General features: G+C 48.7%; 2 protein-coding genes across 17 annotated transcripts in view; one reads left to right on the forward strand and one right to left on the reverse strand.

Annotated features, from left to right (window-relative positions):
- The window catches only part of ITSN1 (intersectin 1), a 225,997-nt gene extending 211,498 nt beyond the window's left edge, over nucleotides 1-14,499 (reverse strand). For 7 of the 14 annotated variants that reach the window (XR_016233033.1, XR_007914559.3, XR_011387720.2 and 4 more), the window contains exon 1: nucleotides 14,219-14,493. The gene's annotated coding sequence lies outside the window, so the exon portion shown is untranslated. Of the gene's footprint in view, nucleotides 1-14,218 lie in introns of all 14 variants that reach the window. The other 7 variants (XM_089331481.1, XM_051833606.3, XM_051833605.3 and 4 more) reach the window with 2 other exon arrangements.
- A 595-nt stretch (nucleotides 14,500-15,094) lies between these two features.
- Nucleotides 15,095-18,516, forward strand: part of CRYZL1 (crystallin zeta like 1) — a 53,718-nt gene continuing 50,296 nt past the window's right edge. For 2 of the 3 annotated variants that reach the window (XM_008274936.5, XM_002721285.6), the window contains exon 1: nucleotides 15,095-15,245. In XM_008274936.5, coding sequence (XP_008273158.3) covers nucleotides 15,144-15,245 — 102 coding nt within the window. In that variant the 5' untranslated portion in view covers nucleotides 15,095-15,143. The remainder of the gene's footprint in view (nucleotides 15,246-18,516) is intronic. The other variant, XM_089331486.1, reaches the window with a different exon arrangement.

An 18,516-nucleotide genomic window follows, 5' to 3' on the forward strand; every position in this document is an offset into this window, starting at 1 on the left:
ACTCTGGTGTCCAAGAGGTTCCTGGAACCAGTGTCCCAGATCCTGAAAGATGACCACAGTTGTAGCACAGCTGCAGGGCATAAGTGTGAAGGGATGGCACAGTCTTAGAGGAGACACCTTCTGCAACACAGGAGAGCAAGGAGTCATCTACCTCTTCCTTCTCTGTTCTCTCAAGGAGCAAAGGTGCAGTGTGAACAGGACAGATTCACGAGAACCTGTCTTTCTGGGAGTGGAAAGCAGGCCCAGACAGGAGGCAGAGTCACTTCCTGAGAGGGAGGGAGGTCAAATGGCTGAGGGAGAGGCAGGGGGCTGGAGAAAAGGGTCAGGATTGGCACAGGGTCTTTGAGGAACGAAGGAATGGAGAGAAAGCTGATGAGGACCACTTGGCAGGACACAACTGAAAGTGATGGACAAAACTCTACAAGGTCGGAGGCTGTTCTTCCGCCCACTCTCAGCTGCAAACACAGGAAAACGGGACAGAGCCGAGCTCGTCCAGGGATGGGGGACTGCAGGCCAGGAATGACAGAACAACAGCAGTGCAAGGAAATAGGTGACATGACCCACTCTGAGGTCCCAGCACAGCTGGACAAAGAAGGAAATAAAACCAAGAGGAAACTGACAACCTGATCTATAAGAGGGAGAAAGTCAAGGACATTTCCGGATGGGGCTGATGACCAAAAATTATAATCAGGTGTGATCATAGACCCATGCCATTCTGGAAAGGGTCAAGTTGCTGTCATTTCCTGAGTCCAACAAGAAAAGCAGATGATGGGGCCGGCACTGTGGCACAGCGGGTAAAGCCGCCACCTCCAGTGCCTCCTTGGGCCATCTTCCACTGCTTTCCCAGGCCATAGTAGAGAGCTGGATCCAAAGCGGAGCAGCTGGGTCTCGAACAGGCGCCCATATGGGATGCCGGCACTGCAGGTTACCTGCTACGCTACAGCATCGGCCCATACAGTGCTTTAAGATGAACAAGAAACAACCCAAAATTCTCCTATGCAAACTATACTAAGCATTTAAATATAAACAGAAATCTGTTTTGATTAGTTCATATACACTTGATTGTTCTGATGCATTTTTATTGTTTCATTAAAACCATCACACAAAAAAAGGAAGGTCGCCCATATCCTCCCCACCTGACTGCTGTATACAGTGACCATGGGTCATGTGGGTCTTCCGCCTCACCTGCCTGTTCTCCTAACAGATCCCATTTCTCCCTGCCCCCTCCTGTGAATTCCAGGGGTTTAAATACTGAGCTCACAACCCGGGTGCAAAAGGTGGAGGCAAGCATTTGACGTGGTGGTTAAGATACTCTTTAGACTCCAGCTCTCCATCCTGGAGTGCCGGATTCAAGTCCCAGCTCCACTCCCAATTGCAGCTGCCTGCCAAAGTCACCCTGGGAGACAGCAGGTGATGGGTCAACTAGTCGGGTCCCTGTCACCCATGTGGGAGACCTGACTCTAGCTCATGGCTCCAGCTTCATCTTGGCCCAACCCTGGTTGTTGCAGGCATTTGGAAACTGAACCAGTGAATGGTAGGCATCTCACTCTGCTTTGCAAAAAATAAAATAAAATAAAAATAAGTAACAATTTTAAAAAGGGGGACAAGGGCCCAGGATAGCCAAGAGTACCACATTCCCCGGGTCCTAGTGGTGACTGCTTCAGGCACAGAATCCTTGGACTTGGCAAGTTCATGAGTCAATATGTTTATAGTTTGCTTCTTCCACTTGCAATGAAAAAGTCCAGATAAATCTAATTATGAATAAGAATAACTGTGGCAAGGAAGTGACCTTCCTTTGCCTGCCTTCTTCCTACTATAATTTTTTCTTCTTCTCTTATCACTTTTTTCCTCTCCCCACCCAATTCCTTTTAGATAAGGGGACTACCAAAACCTACAATGCTGTTTTTTTTTCTGTCAAAGTTGAAGATTCCTGACATATGACATCACCATAGGACAGAAAGCTAACCTAAGAACCAAGCCCAGGCCCAGGTAACCACACCATGATTCAGTCTCTTGATATTTCATTATTTAAGAGTCTTGTTTCGGTGGCTGCAAGCTGGAACACACGTCAAACTCCCTCCATATATGGACACAACAACAGTGTACACTACGAACACCTCTCATTTTTTTTTCACATGAGTACAAATTTTTACAGGAAATAGCATCACTGAAACTCTAGGGCACTTGGAAGTTCAAAATCTCTTCCTTCCTGTATTCCCTAAGCTAGAGAATCCTACAGGTTTAGAATAGGTCAAAGGCAGTATTTGCATTTGCAAAATGGCCTTTCCAATCAAATCAGGATTATCCGAATTAAATGTGTGTAACCTCAGTGTTTCTTGCTATCCTTAATGTTTATTTTATATGGAGAAAGTAACAAATTCACAACTTCCTCAGATAACAGTAAAAGAAAAACAAAAAGAAAGAAAAAGACACAAGGATAAAGTAGTACAGGTTGAGTATCCCTTACCTGAAATGCTTGGGACCAGAAATGTTTCAGATTTTGCAACATTTGCCAGTTCAGCATCCCTAATTTAAAAAGGTCCAAATCCAAAACTTTTTAAGTGTTATATTGGTGTTCAGAAAGTTTAGGATCGTGCAGCATTTCAGATTTTCCATTTACGCAACTCAATGTCTATTAGAAAAAGGATACAGTGCTGGGAATGATGGGAAAATTCAGAAACCAACTCTGTCTGCCTAAACCAAAACAAGGGGAGTAATAACTGGAACTCAGGAACAGGGGCCGGGGCTGCAGCCCGCAGCATCAGCATCCCAGATGGGCTGATCCACTTCCAACCCAGCTCCTGGCTAATGCACCTGGGAAAGCAGCTGAAGATGGCCCCAGTGCTTGGGCCCCTGCACCCACTTGGGAGACCCCAGATGAACCTCTTGGCTCCTGGCTTCGGCCTGGCCCAGCCCAGGCTGTTGAACAAGAGCACATAAGGGAATAGAAGAGAAAGACTGACAGCTGTCAGACTCAAGGCATGTTCTCTCTGCTTGCTGCTGTTCTCTCCATCCATAAACCACTTTTCTGTGTTTCCAAACACAGCTGGCATTAACTCTCAACTATTTACCTTTGAGCATGTTAAGGCAAACTCTTTCTCTTCAGCCTAATTTCAAATTCCCATAGAAAGGACATGGGTTGGGTCAGCTTGGTTAGTTGTCCGACCTGAGTGGATGGAACATCTCTCTCTCTCTCTCTCTCTCTCCACTGCTCTGCCTTTTCAAGTAAATAATTTTTTACAAAAAAGAATAAATAATGTTATCATACAGATACAAGTACAAAGCTAAATAGAAATGTTTATATCCATAGGTAACTGAAAGTGGAGTCAATTCAACATTTCTGTCTTGCCCCCGCCATCCACTCTCCATGTAACATCCAGATGGGTCCTTCTCAACAAAAGCAAACAATGGGGCTTCCTGCTTAACCTCCTGCTTCTCATGGACTCTGCATAAAGGCCAACTTGGCCCCTCTCTCCTGGATGCCTCACCTGTCTCTGCCTGGTCACTCTGGCCTCCAGGCTCTTGGGTCCCCAAACACTCATGCATTCAACATGCCAGCAAATGACTACTGTGTGTTCTCCAAGCTGCAAGCACTCTTCTGGGTCCTAGAGTTAAGAGTGGGAACAGCAGACATCACATTTCCTGCCCTCATGCAGCTGAGATCCTAGTAACTGAGTTTTTTCCTACTCAATTTATCTAGTCATTTAAAGAATATTAAAACTGGGGCTGGCGCTGTGGCACAGCGGGTAAAGCCGCTGCCTGTAGTGCCAGCATCCCATATGGATGCCGGTTCAAGTCCCGGCTGCTCCACTTTCGATCCAGCTCTCTGCTAAGGCCTGGGAAAGCAGTAGAAGATCGCCTAAGTCCTTGGGCCTCTGCACCCGCATGGGAGACCCAGAAGAAGCTCCTGGCTTCGGATTGGCGCAGCTCCAGCCATTGCGGCCCACTGGGAAATGAAGCAGCAGATGGAAGACTTCTTTCTCTGCATCTCCTTCTCTCTGTGTGTAACTCTGACTTTCAAATAAATAAATAAATCTTAAAAAAAAAAATGTTAAAACTACAACTGTGGGCGGCACTGTGGCATAGTCGGTGGTTAAGCCACTGCCTGAAGTGCCAGCATCCCATACGGACGCCGGTTCTAGTCCTGGCTTCTCCATTTCCCTGCTGATGCACCTGGGAAAGTAGCAGAAGATGGCCCCTGCACCCATGTGGGAGATCCGGAAGATCCTGGCTTCGGCCTGGCCCAGCCCCAGATGTTGTGGCCAATTAGGAAGCAAACCAACGGATGCAAGACCTCTCTGTGTCTTCTCTCCCTCTCTCTCTGCAACTCTGCCTTTCAAAGTAAATTAATCTTAAAAAAAAAAAAAAAAACTACTATAATTTTATCTGAAGGGATCTAAAAGCAAACAGTGCCACCTGTTCAGATAAATTATCAATTACTGACTTTGTTTAACAGTAATTATTTATTGAAAATGGAGGGAGGAGGAACTATTACTCACTGAAACCTTTACACGCCAAGAATGGCACTAATACTTTGGTCAATTTTCCAAAGATTCAATCATTAAGAGCTATACAGCTTTTATACCTCAGTTGCCAAAATGTAACAATTCATCAAGAACAAGGCACTTGAGTTTCAAATAATCTCAGAAATAAAGGGTATTGCTTTTGAAATCTATTATCTTAATTTTACAGCAGAAATGATTTTTGGAAAAGACTGAATCCATAATACACAGATTTATTATAAATGATGCACAGGAATGATGTGTTTATACAGTGACTTGATATACAACACAATGTCCTCATTAGAACAATAAACCTGCTCAGGAAATCTGTGTTGGAGCGAAGTAATTATCCCTACACACACACAAACACACACACACACAAACACCCCAAATGCCTTCAACGGCATCTTGATTCAATGCTTTGATCATAAGAGTCAGTGCTGCCACAACTACATTAGTAAAGATGGCCAGCTGACTTTGTCCTTTTCCATGAACCGTATCCACGCCTTGCAATTGCATGCCATCAAACACTACAAGGATTTACAGATAAAATGCAAGGAAAAGCAATCCCAGTGCTCACTATAACCAACAGAGGATCAAAAGCACCAGCCTCTTATATTAGAGGGGTTGTTTAATTTTACCCACCAAAGATAAAACTTTAGCCGCTGGCTCTGACCTTGCTATTTCCACATTCACGTATAGTTGAATCCAGGACTCTGCCACATCCCTCAGTTCACCTCCTGGCTCTACTCAGCATCAACCCGGCACAGCACAGTGCAACCCTGCACTACACAACAGTGCAGGCAGGTTTTGGTGATCAGCTGAAAAACTGAGCAACAGCCGCCGTACCTCACTAGTCAGTCCAGACAAACTCAGGCCAGAGCTGACGCCAAAACAATATCACCAACATTTTCTCCAAGCTACCTATCAATTCTGCTTCAAAAAAGGCAAAGAGGGGCTGGCGCTGTGGTTTTGCGGGTAAAGCCCCCGCGTGCAGTGCCGGCATCCCATATGGGCACTGGTTCAAGTCCCAGCTGCTCCACTTCCCTCCAGCTCTCTGCTATGGCCTGGGAAAGCAGTGGAAGGTGGCCCTGCACCCGCGTGGGAAAACCCAGAAGAAGCTCCTGGTTTCAGACTGGCTGAGCTTTGGCCATTGCCACCATTTGGGTAGTGAACCAGCAGATGAAAGACCTTTCTCTACCTCTGCCTCTCAAATAAATAAATCTTAAAAAAAAAAAAAAAAAAAAAAAAAAGACAGCAGTGATGAATTCCAAGACATTAGCTTGTTTGAAATTCACTTTGTTAAAAGGCTGCAAACTTTAGGAACAAAAGCTTAACTTCCAGGCCGGGCGCCCTGGCTCACTTGGCTAATCCTCCACCTGTGGCACCGGCATCTCATAAGGGCACTGGGTTCTAGTCCTGGTTGCTCCTCTTCCAGTCCCGCTCTCTGCTGTGGCCCGGGAAGGCAGTGGAGGATGGCCCAGGTGATTGGGCCCCTGCACCCACATGGGAGACCAGGAGGAAGCACCTGGCTCCTGGCTTCAGATCGGCACAACGCCGGCCGTAGCGACCATTTGGGGGGTGAACCAATGGAAGGAAGACCTTTCTCTCTGTCTCTCTCTCTCATTGTCTGTAACTCTACCTGTCAAATAAATAAATAAATTTAAAAATAAAAAAGCTTAACTTCCTTCACATCTACTAATATATTTTTTGTTTGTTTGTTTGTTTTTTAATTATCTCCTGGTCGATCTATGACCTCTCTCCACATTTAGATATTCACACAGACCACCTCAAATCTGCAGACTGATCAGTGTGAAAATGCCTGGACAGATCCCCATTGCCTGCCCCATCACACTTCTGTAGAGTCTAATGTGTGCAAGGCAAGGCCGCATCACAAGTGAATTGCCTTTTCAGATTTCAGTTACAGAGGTGCTTCTCCATCACTCCAGTCTTGTTTTTCATGCAGGGTACTTGAGGGAAACCACCAAGGGAAAGATAACACGACCGCTTTGACAAATGAATGCCAGACAGTTGATAAGGCTTATATGTGAGCTAACTTAGCCAACCAACTCCCTGCCTAACATATACATCAACCAACATGAGGACTAAGTTAGTCCACAATAGAAATCAGGATATAAAAATCACCCGAATGTCTATAAATATATGTCCAGTAAATGGACTAAGAGTTTTAGGCTCTACAGTTAGAAATCTGCTTAGAAATAGCTAGAGTTAGAAACATACCAGGGGATTCCAATTCAATCCCATCAAGGTGGCATGTACCAATGCCATCTCACTAGTCCCAGTGATCAATTTCTGTTCACAATTGATCATAATGATAGGACTAAGAACCAAAGGGATCACATAAACAAGAATAGTGTCTGCAAATACTAGCTGATAGAATCAAAAAGGGAGAGAATGATCCAACATGGGAAGTGAGATACACAGCAGACCCATAGAATGGCAGATGTCCTAAACAGCACTCTGGCCTCATAATCAGCCCTTAAGGCATGCGGATCCAGCTGAAAAGCCCATGAGAGTATTGCAGGCATGGAAAGCCAAGACACTCTGGGGAAAAAAAAAAAAAACAACAAACCTAAATGAAAGATCTCCACGCATGAGATCCCAGTGGAAAGAACAGGTCATCAAAGAAGGAGGTACCTTTCTCTGAAGGGAGGAGAGAACTTCCACTTTGACCATGGCCTTGTCTAAATATGATCAGAGTCAGTGATCTCAGGGGGCTTCCATAGCCTTGGCAGCTCATGACAAGAGCCTAGGGTGATTACTGATGCCATAAACAAGAGTGTCAATTTGTTAAATCAACAACAGGAGTCACTGTGTACTTACTCCTCATGTAGGATCTTTGTCCTTAGTGTGCTGTACATTGAGATTTAATGCTATAACTAGTACTCAAACAGTATTTTTCACTTTATGTTTCTGTGTGGGAGCAAACTGTTGAAATCTTAATGTATGCTAAACTGATCTTCTGTATATAAAGAGAAACGAAAATGAATCTTGATGTGAATGGAAGGGGAGAGGGAGTGGGAAAGGGGAGGGTTGCAAGTGGGAGGGATGTTATGGGGGGGAAGCCATTGTAATCCATAAGCTGTACTTTGGAAATTTATATTCATTAAATAAAAGTTTAAAAAAATAAAAATAAAAATAAAAATAAAAGAAAGAAATCTGCTTAGTCAGTTGCCGGCTGGCTGAGTTACTGAACTGCTGGTACCTCAGTTTCCAAGGCAAATTAAGCTGTAAAATGAGAGATTTTGTGATGTTCAAGGGAGTTGATGCATATACATGCTGTGAAAGGACGTGGCAGATGTTAGCCATCACTATTACAGGTACATGACTTTCTGGCTTTTCATATCACACCAGTGGGCAGGTTATACTAGCATTTCATTATTTCTCCCAAAAGTAAAATGTCACCAGGCTTGTCACTGGTTAAGTCCAAGAGGCTCACATACCACATCAGAGTGTAAATTGCTATAACCTTTCTAAAAGGTAAATTGGAAACACATATCAAAAATCTTAAAACTTATCATATCTTGGGGCCAGCTTTGTGGTACAGCAGGTTAAGACACTACCTCCAGAGCTGGCAGCCCATATGGGCACTGGTTCAAGTCCCAGCTGCTCCACTTCCAACCCAGCTCCCTGCTAATGTGTCTGGGAACGTGGCAGAGGATGGCACAAGGGCTTGGGCCCCTGCACCTACTTGGGAGACCTGGAAAAAGCTCCTGGCTCCTGGCATCAGCTTAGCCCAACCCTGGCTGTTGCAGCCATCAGGAGAGTGAACCAGCAGATGGAGGATTGCTCTCTCTACCTCTCCCTCTGTCTGTAACTCTGCCTTTCAGATATATATGTGTGTGTGTGTGTGTGTGTCATATATTTCATCCTGCCATTCTACTTCTAGAAACTTATCCTGAAGGGAAAATCTTAGAGATATATGCAGAACAAGCATTCCAAGGTTACTGACTGTGGTGGAAGGAAAAAACAAACTAATACCTAACAAAAATAAACTGGTTAAATCATTACAGATTCAACACAAAATACTATTCAGTTACAAAAACTGAATAACTGAATTTGCAGTGGACATAAGACATCCATGATCTTAAGCAAAAAAAAGTTATATGTATGTGTATATATATATAGCTGGATATCAAAAACTGTAGATGAAGTTACATGCACATAAAAAAAGGATTTGGAGAGACATGCACTCTAATGGTGGAATTATGGGTATTCTATAATTTTATACTTTTATTTTCCTATATTTGAATTTCTCTACTTTTTTTAATATAAGGGATATTAGCTGATCATCAAAAAATATCATTGGGGCAGGTATTTGGGTGTAGTGATTAAGATGTAACTTGGGACACCTGCATCGGTGTCAGAGTGCTTGGGTTCAAGTCCCAGCTGTTTCCCATTCCAGCTTCCTGCCAATGCAGCCATCAGGGGGCACCTGTGATGGATCAAGAAGTTGGGTCCCTGTCACCCACATGGGAGACCCAGACTGAGTTCCTAGCTTTCGCTGTTGCTGGCACTTGAGGACTGTGGGGAGCAACTCGGACTAGACTAAGTTACTGGAATTAAGACTTATTCTATGCATCTGCTCTCCCACAATATGGCGCTGAGAGAGGAGGCAACAGCTTCTACCCAGCTGCCTCTCACCAACTTGACAAGCTGCAGGACCTGCTCCTGATTGGAGGAGAGCAGCGTACTTGGCGTGTGGGTAGCAGAGTTGGGATTGGTGGAAGAGGACTATAAAGGAGGAGAGAGACAACATGCACCAGGAACATCTAAGGGGAACATCTGAAGGAACACCTGTGCAGCCCCCGAGAGAGCCGGCCGGCGGTGTGCCGCTCCCCCGCGGAAGTGGGGAATGTGGCAGGGGGAACCGCCCTTCCACGGAGGTGGAAGGGTCGGTAGCCAACCCGGGAAGAACCAGCAGCAAACCCGGGGAGGGCCAAGCAGACCAAAGAACAATGCAGGGTCCTGTGTCGTTCCTCCGCGAAGAGGGGGAGCGACATAATGGTGTCGTGACTCGGATATGAAGCCTAGGCAAGGTTTAGTGTCGTTCCTCCACGAAGAGGGGGAGCGACAGAAGACTGTATCAGCAGATGGGAGATCTCTGTCTCTTTCTCTCTGCCTTTCAAAAAAAAATTTTTTATTAGAAAAAAAAAAAATCAGGGGGCTGGCACTGTGGCATAGCAGGTTAAGCTGCTGCCAGCAGTGCCAGTATCCTTATGGACACAGGTTCAAGTTCCAGCTGGTCCACTTCCTATCCAGCTCCCTGCTTATGCCTGGGAAAGCAGTGGAAGATGACCCAATTGTTTGGGCCCCTTCACCCACGTGGAAGACCCAGAAGAAGCTCCTGGCTCCTGGCTTTGGATTAGTCCAGCTACAGCCATGGTAGCCATTTGGGGAGTGAACCAACAGATGGAAGATCTCTCTCTCTGTAGCTCTGCCTTTCAAATAAATAAAATAAATCTTAAAAAAAAAAAAAAAAGATAATCAGACTGGTTCTAAAGTAATACAATTAAGTTGAAAGTGATCACAAGATGCGCCGGGCTCACTAGGCTAATCCTCCGCCTGCGGCGCCGGCACACCGGGTTCTAGTCCCGGCGGGATTCTGTCCCGGTTGCCCCTCTTCCAGGCCAGCTCTCTGCTGTGGCCCAGGAAGGCAGTGGAGGATGGCCCAAGTACTTGGGCCCTGCACCCACATAGGAGACCAGGAGAAGCACCTGGCTCCTGGTTTCGGACCAGTACAGTGTGCTGGCCGCAGCGCTCTGACCGCAGCGGCCATTGGGGGGTGAACCAACGGAAAAGGAAGACCTTTCTCTCTGTCTCTCTCACTGTCCACTCTGTCTGCTAAAAAGAAAATTCATTTTTAAAATTTGTATTTACATTATATTTCATAGTTCCTAAAATACTTTTAATGTTTAAGCTAGTTATCACCTAAAAACTATACATATTTAATAAAAGAAATTAGTAAGAATTTTTTTTTAAAGATTTATTTATTTATTTGAAAGGCAGAGTTACAGAGAGGCAGAGGCAGAGAGAAAGGTCTTCCATCTGCTGGTTCACTCCTCCAGATGGCTGCAACGTCTGGAGCTGTGCCGATCTGAAGCCAGGAGCCAGGAGCTTCTTCTGGGTCTTCCAAGTGGGTACAGGGACCCAAGGACTTGAGTCATCTTCTACTGCTTTCCCAGGCCATAGCCGAGAGCTGGATCAGAAGTGGAGCAGCGGAGACTCGAATCAGCACCATATGGGATGCCAAAACCGCCGGCAACGGCTCTACCCGCTACGCCACAGCGCTGGCCCTGTGAGACCTCTTTAAGCAATAGACTTTACTTGTTAGCATAAAGTACAGTAGCATGAAAACTGTTAGCTTTTGACTTTGATACATTTTTATATTTGAATTGAATTTTAAATGTGATATTTCATGAAGATAACCGCAATTTATTAAATGGATGTGCCCCAACTTATGTAAGCACTTAGAAGTATTTAAATTTGGGGGCCAGTGTTGGGGCTCAGCAGGTTAAGCCTCCACTGACAAGGCCAGCATTCCATATTGGAGTGCTGACAGGAGGTCCTTCACTGCTGATCCAGCTTCCTGCTAATGCAAGTGGATGAGTACCAAGTGCCTGGTCCCCTGTGGTCCACATGGGAGACCCAGATGGAGCTCCTGGCTCCCAGCTTCAGACTCGGCTGCTGTGGCCATCTGAGGAGTGAGATAACCAGCAAAGGGAAGATCTCTCTCTCTCTCTCTATTTGATGTTCTGCCTTTCAAGTAAGTAAATCTTTTTTTTTAAAAAAGTATTAAAGCTTTATCGATATTTCAGCTGAGAAAACTGAAGGCACTGAGAGGTTAGGTAACCAGAAGAAAGTCACCGGCTGCGTGAGCAAACCCAGTCTTTGCCGTTAAGCACCTGTGGCAGATTCCAAAAAACGGACGTGAAGGTTGGATTCCCGTGAAACCTGTAACTGGGAAGCACACCAATTTTCTACACTTTCTGGAAACCGGTTTTTATGGCATAAAATGATTTACTGCAGCACTGTGGCTTAAATGTATGTTTTGAGTGTCTAGGCCAACACTTTGCTGGAAGTCGTCTTTCCTGCTTATCTAAACCTAAGGCAGTCTGTGCCCAGGAGAGGCCCCATCTTTCCAACACTATCCAAACTCACAGAAATCATTAGGGTGTAGTGCTTGTGGCTCCTAATTTATAAATTCAAGGATGACTAAGTGATGAGATTGACTTCACAAGTAATATAGCTTAAAAAACTGGCTGCACCACTCATCCACTCAGCAAATGCTTCCTTGAGGTCCTCCAGGCACTATTTCAAGCACTGGGGATACCAAGTTGAACTTCTGTCTGCAATTCTGGAATGTATATTATAGGTACAATTACCTATCTTCAAAGTCAAGACCACTAGATTTGTATCAGCAGCCAAAGGTATAAAGCTCATTCTGTCACTTGAAAAACTCGCTATCGGAGTCAGGAGATGCCCGGGGAGGAAGCATGGCAGACGACAGTGGTTCTCCAACCTTCTTGTGTGGGAGAAATTCCTGGAGAACTTGCGGAAGATAATGATTCGTCTGGTTCTGTGGCACAGTGACAAGAAACCTGTATGTTACCAAGCACTTCAGCTAATGCTGATGGTAAGTGACAGTGATCTGAGGTCCAGACTTGGAGACATCCAATCAGTAAGTGGAGCAGTTCAGCAGGCAACGACCATTCAAAACAGAACAGCCTGGGGCAGTGGAGTTTGAACTGAGTGATGTAAACACAATCCCCAGGAAACCCTTGCCTGTAACTCATAAATTTAGCAAATTCAGATGAATATGAATAGAGGAATTTACCAGCTCCTCCCACTTGATCCCTTACAGGAACTCGGAGTTTGCCTGGATTAAGCATTTGAGGAAAACAAACTTAAGGAAGCACTAAGAAAAAGGAAATTGCCAGTTAACTGCAAAGAAAAGAGACGAAAGCAAGCAAGCAAGCTAAGAGGGGCAAATACTTCCCAGAACTAACTTTTGCTAGCACTCATTTTATGCCCTATTTCACAATGCTTAGTGTCGGACAATCCACGGGGTTCCAAAGTACATTAAAAATGTGTTCATTTCCTCTCCTACTCGGGCAGAATAATAATAGATCTTTGTGGAGGTATCATGCTATCATGCTCTCCAGCGATTCCATCCGACACAATCTCAGATAAAGAAACACCATATTTTTAACTGTACCATCAGAAGCCCTCCTTTCTGGGCTACTTCTAAGCGTCTGAAACATTTTAAACACTATCACGGAATTAGTACCCTTCATTTCTTAATTCAGTACCCTTATAAGTTCCTGGGTTTCATTCCAAAATCTCCTGCAGAATCTCCTCTCTCTCTCTCTCTCTAATGTTATAAGCAAACACTCATTAGAACGACATGTCACGAGCAAACTAGGAGACATTTTTAAAGCAAAAGCAGTATTTTGTTCTCAGAGATGGACCAGTAGAAGCAATAACGATGAAGGGTATTTGAAAAGTCATCTAAAAATAAAGGCACCCCAGCAAACGCATTCCTGCCCTGTGGGGGCTCCGGGTGGCACCGCGCAACCCCGCTGGCCTGCGGGCTGCCGGCTGCGGCTCCTGCCCCTCGGTAATCCAGGCGATCCCCGAGCCTTTCTGTCCATCCGTCCAGCGGGATTAGTCAGACCGCCTCTCCGCTGACAGAGCTGAGGCTTTCCAGACGCATCTGCGCGCACGGCGTCTGCTGGCATTGTGCACACTTTTCAATGGGTCTGTTTCCACGCTCCGTGCGCCTGGACCGCGGAACGCGCACGGATGCCGGCAGCGGAGCACAAAGGGCGGCTTCTGGCCGGCTCTGCCGCCCCGATCGGCACCGCGGATGGCAAAGTTGGAAAGAAACTTTCCCCTGGACGAGGCTCTCAGGAATGCCCGCGGCCCCAAGCTCCGCCGAGAAGCCGCCCACCTCCCTCCCCAGGAGCCAAGCCCCGTTCGCTCCGCGTCCCAACAAAAGACTGCCCGCAGGACGCGCAATCCACGAAGTTGGCAGACGGAGTGAAAGGACGGCGCGCCCATCCCTCGCGGGGCCAAGCAAAAGCCACCGCCGTGGGGCCTGGGGTCCACGCCACAAAGCCCCGTCGGTGCGAGGGGACGCGCGGACCCCGGGGACGCGCCCGCCCGGGAGCCCGCAGCGGCGGCCCCGCCGCTCGCCCAGGGCAGGGCGGCATCGCCTGCCCTTCACTGACAGGGTCTCGTCCGCACGCCGGAGAGGAGAGGGGCGAGCCCGGGCTCGAGGCCCCGGCACGGGCGGGCGGCGCACGCCGCTCCCTGCCAGCTCGGGGGCTCGGCGAGCCTGGCCCTGCCCGGCAGCCGAGGGCAGCGAGGTCAGCCCCGGGAGCATCGCGCGCCCGCGACGCCCCTGGCCAGGGAGGGAGCCCGCCCGCCGGGCGGCCCCGAGCCCGTCCCCCGGCCGCTAGCGGCGCCCCGGCCTCCCGGCTTCGGGCAGCCGGCCGGCCCTCAGGACGAGGCAAGGACCGAGCGAGGGGCGGCCGCCGGCGCGCGGCCGAGGGCGAAGGGCGGCCCGGGGGGACGCGGGACGGGCGCCCCGGGCGGCCATCGCGCCGACCCTCACGCCGACCCCCGCCCCCGCCGCCGCCGCCCCGCCGCCGCCAGCGGTCCAGGCCGCCGCGAGCCTGTGCGCTTCTCACCTCATCTCCGGGCGGGTCCGCGCTGCCGCCCCGGGGACAAATCAGTGCAGCTCACACGTCGCGCCGAAGGACGCCGGAGCCGCAGCCCCGCACCATCCCCGCGCGCCCGCCCGCCCGCCTCCCGGTGCGTCCCGGAGCCCGCTCGGCAGCCTCCCTCGCGAGCCGCCGTACTACCGAGCAACCAAGCTGCGCTCCCGCCCCGCGTCCCTCTGCTCCTCTCTACCTCCTCCGATCCCTCCCTCACTCCCTCGCTCCCGCCTATCTCCTCATCTCCCTCTCTGGCCTCCCCCGCCTCCAACCACGCCTTCGCCTCCGCCCATAGATGGGTGGAGACAACATTCCGCCAATAGGAGGAAGGCTCCCGCACCTCCTCACCGCCTCCTACATCTGGCCCCGCCCACCGCAGGCATAAAAACCCGGGAGGGGGAGGGCAAAAAAAAAAAAAAGATGGAAGCCTGCAGAGTGACAGCCAAGTGAGCCAATCGGCAAGCTTAGAGTTGGCGGATTGAGAGTCTTGCAAAGGAGGCAACCGAAGGCTTCTGGTGTGGGAAATCGTTGTGGGGACCTATAGACTGGGTGTTCAACAATACGGTTGTATCTGACCGTCGGCCTGCCATGCACTAGATAGGATGCGTTCAACCTAAGAGAAGGCTTCCTAAGAGAGAACGCGGAGACGAAAGAGAAGCGGACACGGTCCGAGGAGGGAGCTAGAGAATACCGCTGGGATGGGGAAGGGTGTGGTGTTCAGGGAGATCTGCATAAAAGAGAACCCCTGCAGGCGAATCCGCTGTGGCCCATTTATTGGTAGCGCCCGAGGCGAGCCGAGCATACCGGGAGCTGTAGTTCCGAGTTCGGTTGCTACGGCGTTCTCCACAGCCTCTGCGAGTCCGGTCCCGCCCCGCCGGAGTGGCGGGCGGCCCGGCCAATGGGAGCACAGCCTGGGCCCGAGGGGGCGGGCTCTCTGCGGAACGCCTGGAAGGTGGCGGCGGAGGCGAAGGCGCAGGCCGTTGGGGCTGCTCCCCCGCAGGTGAGCCCCGGGAAGCGCGTTGTGTGGCTTGGGGAGCGGGACTTGGGGCGCGAAGGCTCGAGAGGCGCCCGGCGGAGCCGTCCGGCCCCGGGGAGGCCGTGGGTCGGCGTCGCACCCCGGTTTCAGCCGGCTCGAGCGCGGGCCTAGCTGAGCCGAGGCCGCCGAGGGGCGGGCGAGCCGCGGGGTGACTGACACCGCCCCGGCCCGTCACCGTTCGGGCTGCAGGTTCTCGCTCGCTCTGCATTTCCCTCCACACGCCCGGAGGCGGCGGGCTGCAAGTTTCCTTCCTGGAGCTGGCCCCCCGCGCGCGCCCCGGTTCTCGCGGTTCCCCCCGACTCGCCCCTCCGCCAGCTCCTCCCCGGCCTGCCTGTCCCTGCGCTGCGAGCCGTGAGCCGAGGCGAGCGCTTCTGTACCGTGCACTGAGCCCAGCCGCGGGTGCGGCCTGGAGCGGAGGCTGGAGCGGCCCCGGGGTCGCGGGAGAGAGCGGGCCCGGCCCTAGGGACCCCTGCTTCCCGCGTGTTCCCGCGTGCACCCGCCACGAGGCCGCGAGCTTCTGCCCCGCCCGTGGCCGGTGCGGATCGCCTGCGAGCCCCCCGTGCGGGCTTAGACGTCCAAGCAGCCACGTTTTTAAAAAGTGCAAAGAAACACGTGAACTTCAGTTGTGCTTATTGTAACCCAGTGTGCCCAAAATGCTATTATTTCAACAAACACCGGAGTCGGATAGTTTAAGAGTGAGATATTTCTTTCTTTTTTTCCGTATTAAGTCTTACAAATGTGATGTGTACTTAACCCTTAGGGCGCACCTCCGTATCTACAAGACACAGTTCCAGGGCCACCTGTGGCTAGTGGCAGTTACTGCACAGAGCGCATCCAACTGATAGGGCCCACACTGCAGAAAATTAGCCATGTTCCCATTAAGGTTGCGGTGACCAAATCCTCGGCTGCTTGGGAAATGCGCTTCCGAACTAAAGTGGTCTCTGCCCGATTCACAGAAAAAAAAATATAGGAAAAATAGCTCACGTTTACTGAAAGCAAGCCTGTGCCCCGTGCTTCCATATTTTACTGTGTTTAACCCTTGCAGCAGTCCTTCGAGGTCATCACCATTGTTTCCGTATCTCGTAGCTATGGATTCCAAGGTCCAGAAAGGTTACAATTAAAAAGCCTGAAGTCGTGCACTAGTAAGTGGGAGTGTCAGGATTCAGACTGGGTTTTGTTCTTTTTTTTTTTTTTTTTAAAGATTTATTTATTTACTTGAGAAGGAAGCGTTACACAGAGGGAGAAGTAGAGGCAGAGAGAGAGAGAGAGGCCTTCCATCTGCTGGTTCACTCCCCAGTTTGCTGCAACGGCCAGAGCTGCGCCAACGCGAAGCCAGGAGCCCAGAGCTTCTTCTGGGTCACCCTGTTGGGAGCAGGGGACCAACGACTGGGGTCCTCCTCCACTGCCTTCCCAGGCCACAGCAGAGAGCTAGATGGGAAGTGGAGCAGCTGGGACCCGAACCAGGGCCTACATGGGCTGCCTGCACCGAACGTGGTGCTTTACCCACTACGCCACAGCGCCGGCCTCCTGGGTTCTGTTCTCACTGCGCAGTTCTACCCGTCAACCACTGCAGTATGTAGTTATTGCCTTTTCTTTCAGATTATTTCATTGTTCCTGCTTCAGCTTATGGTAGGGAGGAGCCTACCATTTGGAGTGAAATATTTTGATACTTTTATCACGCTCTGTTGTGCATTTAAAATCATTTCTGGAGTGCAGAGAGTTGAAAACCTCAAGGAGATACTTGGGCCTCTGGATCTAGTATACTCTGGGCAGTAAAGAATCTAAATTCATTTGTGTACCTCCCCTCCCCTTTTTTTAAGATGTATTTATTTATTTATTTGAAAGGCATAATTAGCATTTCTCAGTCTTCTGGCTAAGATCAAGTGTATTTGAAAGGCAGAGTTCCAGAGAGCTAGAGATATCTTCCATCCACTGGTTCACTCCCCCAAATGGCCACAGTCATGGCGTTGGACCAATCAGGAGCTTCTTCCAGGTCTCCCACGTGGTTGCAGGAGCCCTAGGACTTGGGCCATCTTCCACTGCTTTCCCAGGCACATTAGAAGGCAGCTGGATCAGAAGAGGAGCAGCTGGGACTCGAACCTGCACCCATATTGGGTGCCAGCGCTGCAAGTGGTGGCTTTACCCGCCATGCCACAGCACTGGCCCCTGTGCCCCTTCTTGATGAAGGAAGTGGGGAAACCTTGGTATTTTTACAATGCTGCCCTCTGGAATCAGTGATTTTTGGATTTGTTTGTCAAGAACTCTTTTCTTTTTATGATAGATAAAAATAATTTTTTGGCCCTTATGAACTTCTCACAGAATATTCCAAAGACAGTTTTATGGCTTTTAGCATCAAAGAGCAATACAACACCAAGAGAGAAAAGCAAGAAAACATATGCTAAAATATGATGCTTTGCAAAATAATATTCTTTCACTTTTGTATATTATAGCGTTTTTGTGACATTATTTTCCTCTTGATTTTGAATTTTTTTGTAAATATTTAGTAAAAATTACAACTCATATTTGAAGCAGGAATTGGTTTCTACAAGAACTTCTAGTTAATTGGAAAATTAAGGAAGTGTTTACAACTGCAGTAATGTCAGTGGATGGAGAAGACTGGGTCAAATTTCTTGGAGGGTTGACATGTAACTGATGAGGGAGGAGCCTTCAATTGCTTGTCTCCCTCATTACCGCTAGTTCCAAGGTCCCTTCTCTCAGTGTCCTGTGCTGAAGCCATCCTAAAGGGTAGACTACAGGTAGTCACACCGTGGGCTCCATTTTCCCCCAGTAGCACAATATGGGGACATGTGATGCTCATTCAGAAATATAAATGATAAAGTTCTTGTTGTTCTAGATTAAGCAGTATCAAATGGCCCCTCACAGAACAGGAACTAGACCAGAACCTTCCAGTCTCTGGGAGAGTGACCATCCCAACTCATGCATCCCCGAGGTACAGGTAGAGGGGTCCCTTGTGTAAGAAATCCTAGATTCTTCAGTGAAAATGTACCTTGTAAATCAACAGACAGTAAATCTCTTATAGAAAATAGTAAATCTCTCAAAAGATTGTTTAAAAAGTCATAATTGGGAGCCACGTGCTAGATAGACTCTTGGTGGAAACCACTTGTTGCAAAGCAAATGTCTTTTTTTCTCTTCTGCTTCTGCTACAACTTGGATCGAAAAAGTAATGTTCTCTTTCTGCTTTCCCACCTATATTTAGATCTCAGGTTGCGTAAAC

The sequence above is a fragment of the Oryctolagus cuniculus genome, chromosome 4, assembly GCF_051225735.1.
Source record: "Oryctolagus cuniculus isolate XC-2025 breed Fujian yellow rabbit chromosome 4, ASM5122573v1, whole genome shotgun sequence".
Lineage (NCBI taxonomy): Eukaryota > Metazoa > Chordata > Mammalia > Lagomorpha > Leporidae > Oryctolagus > Oryctolagus cuniculus.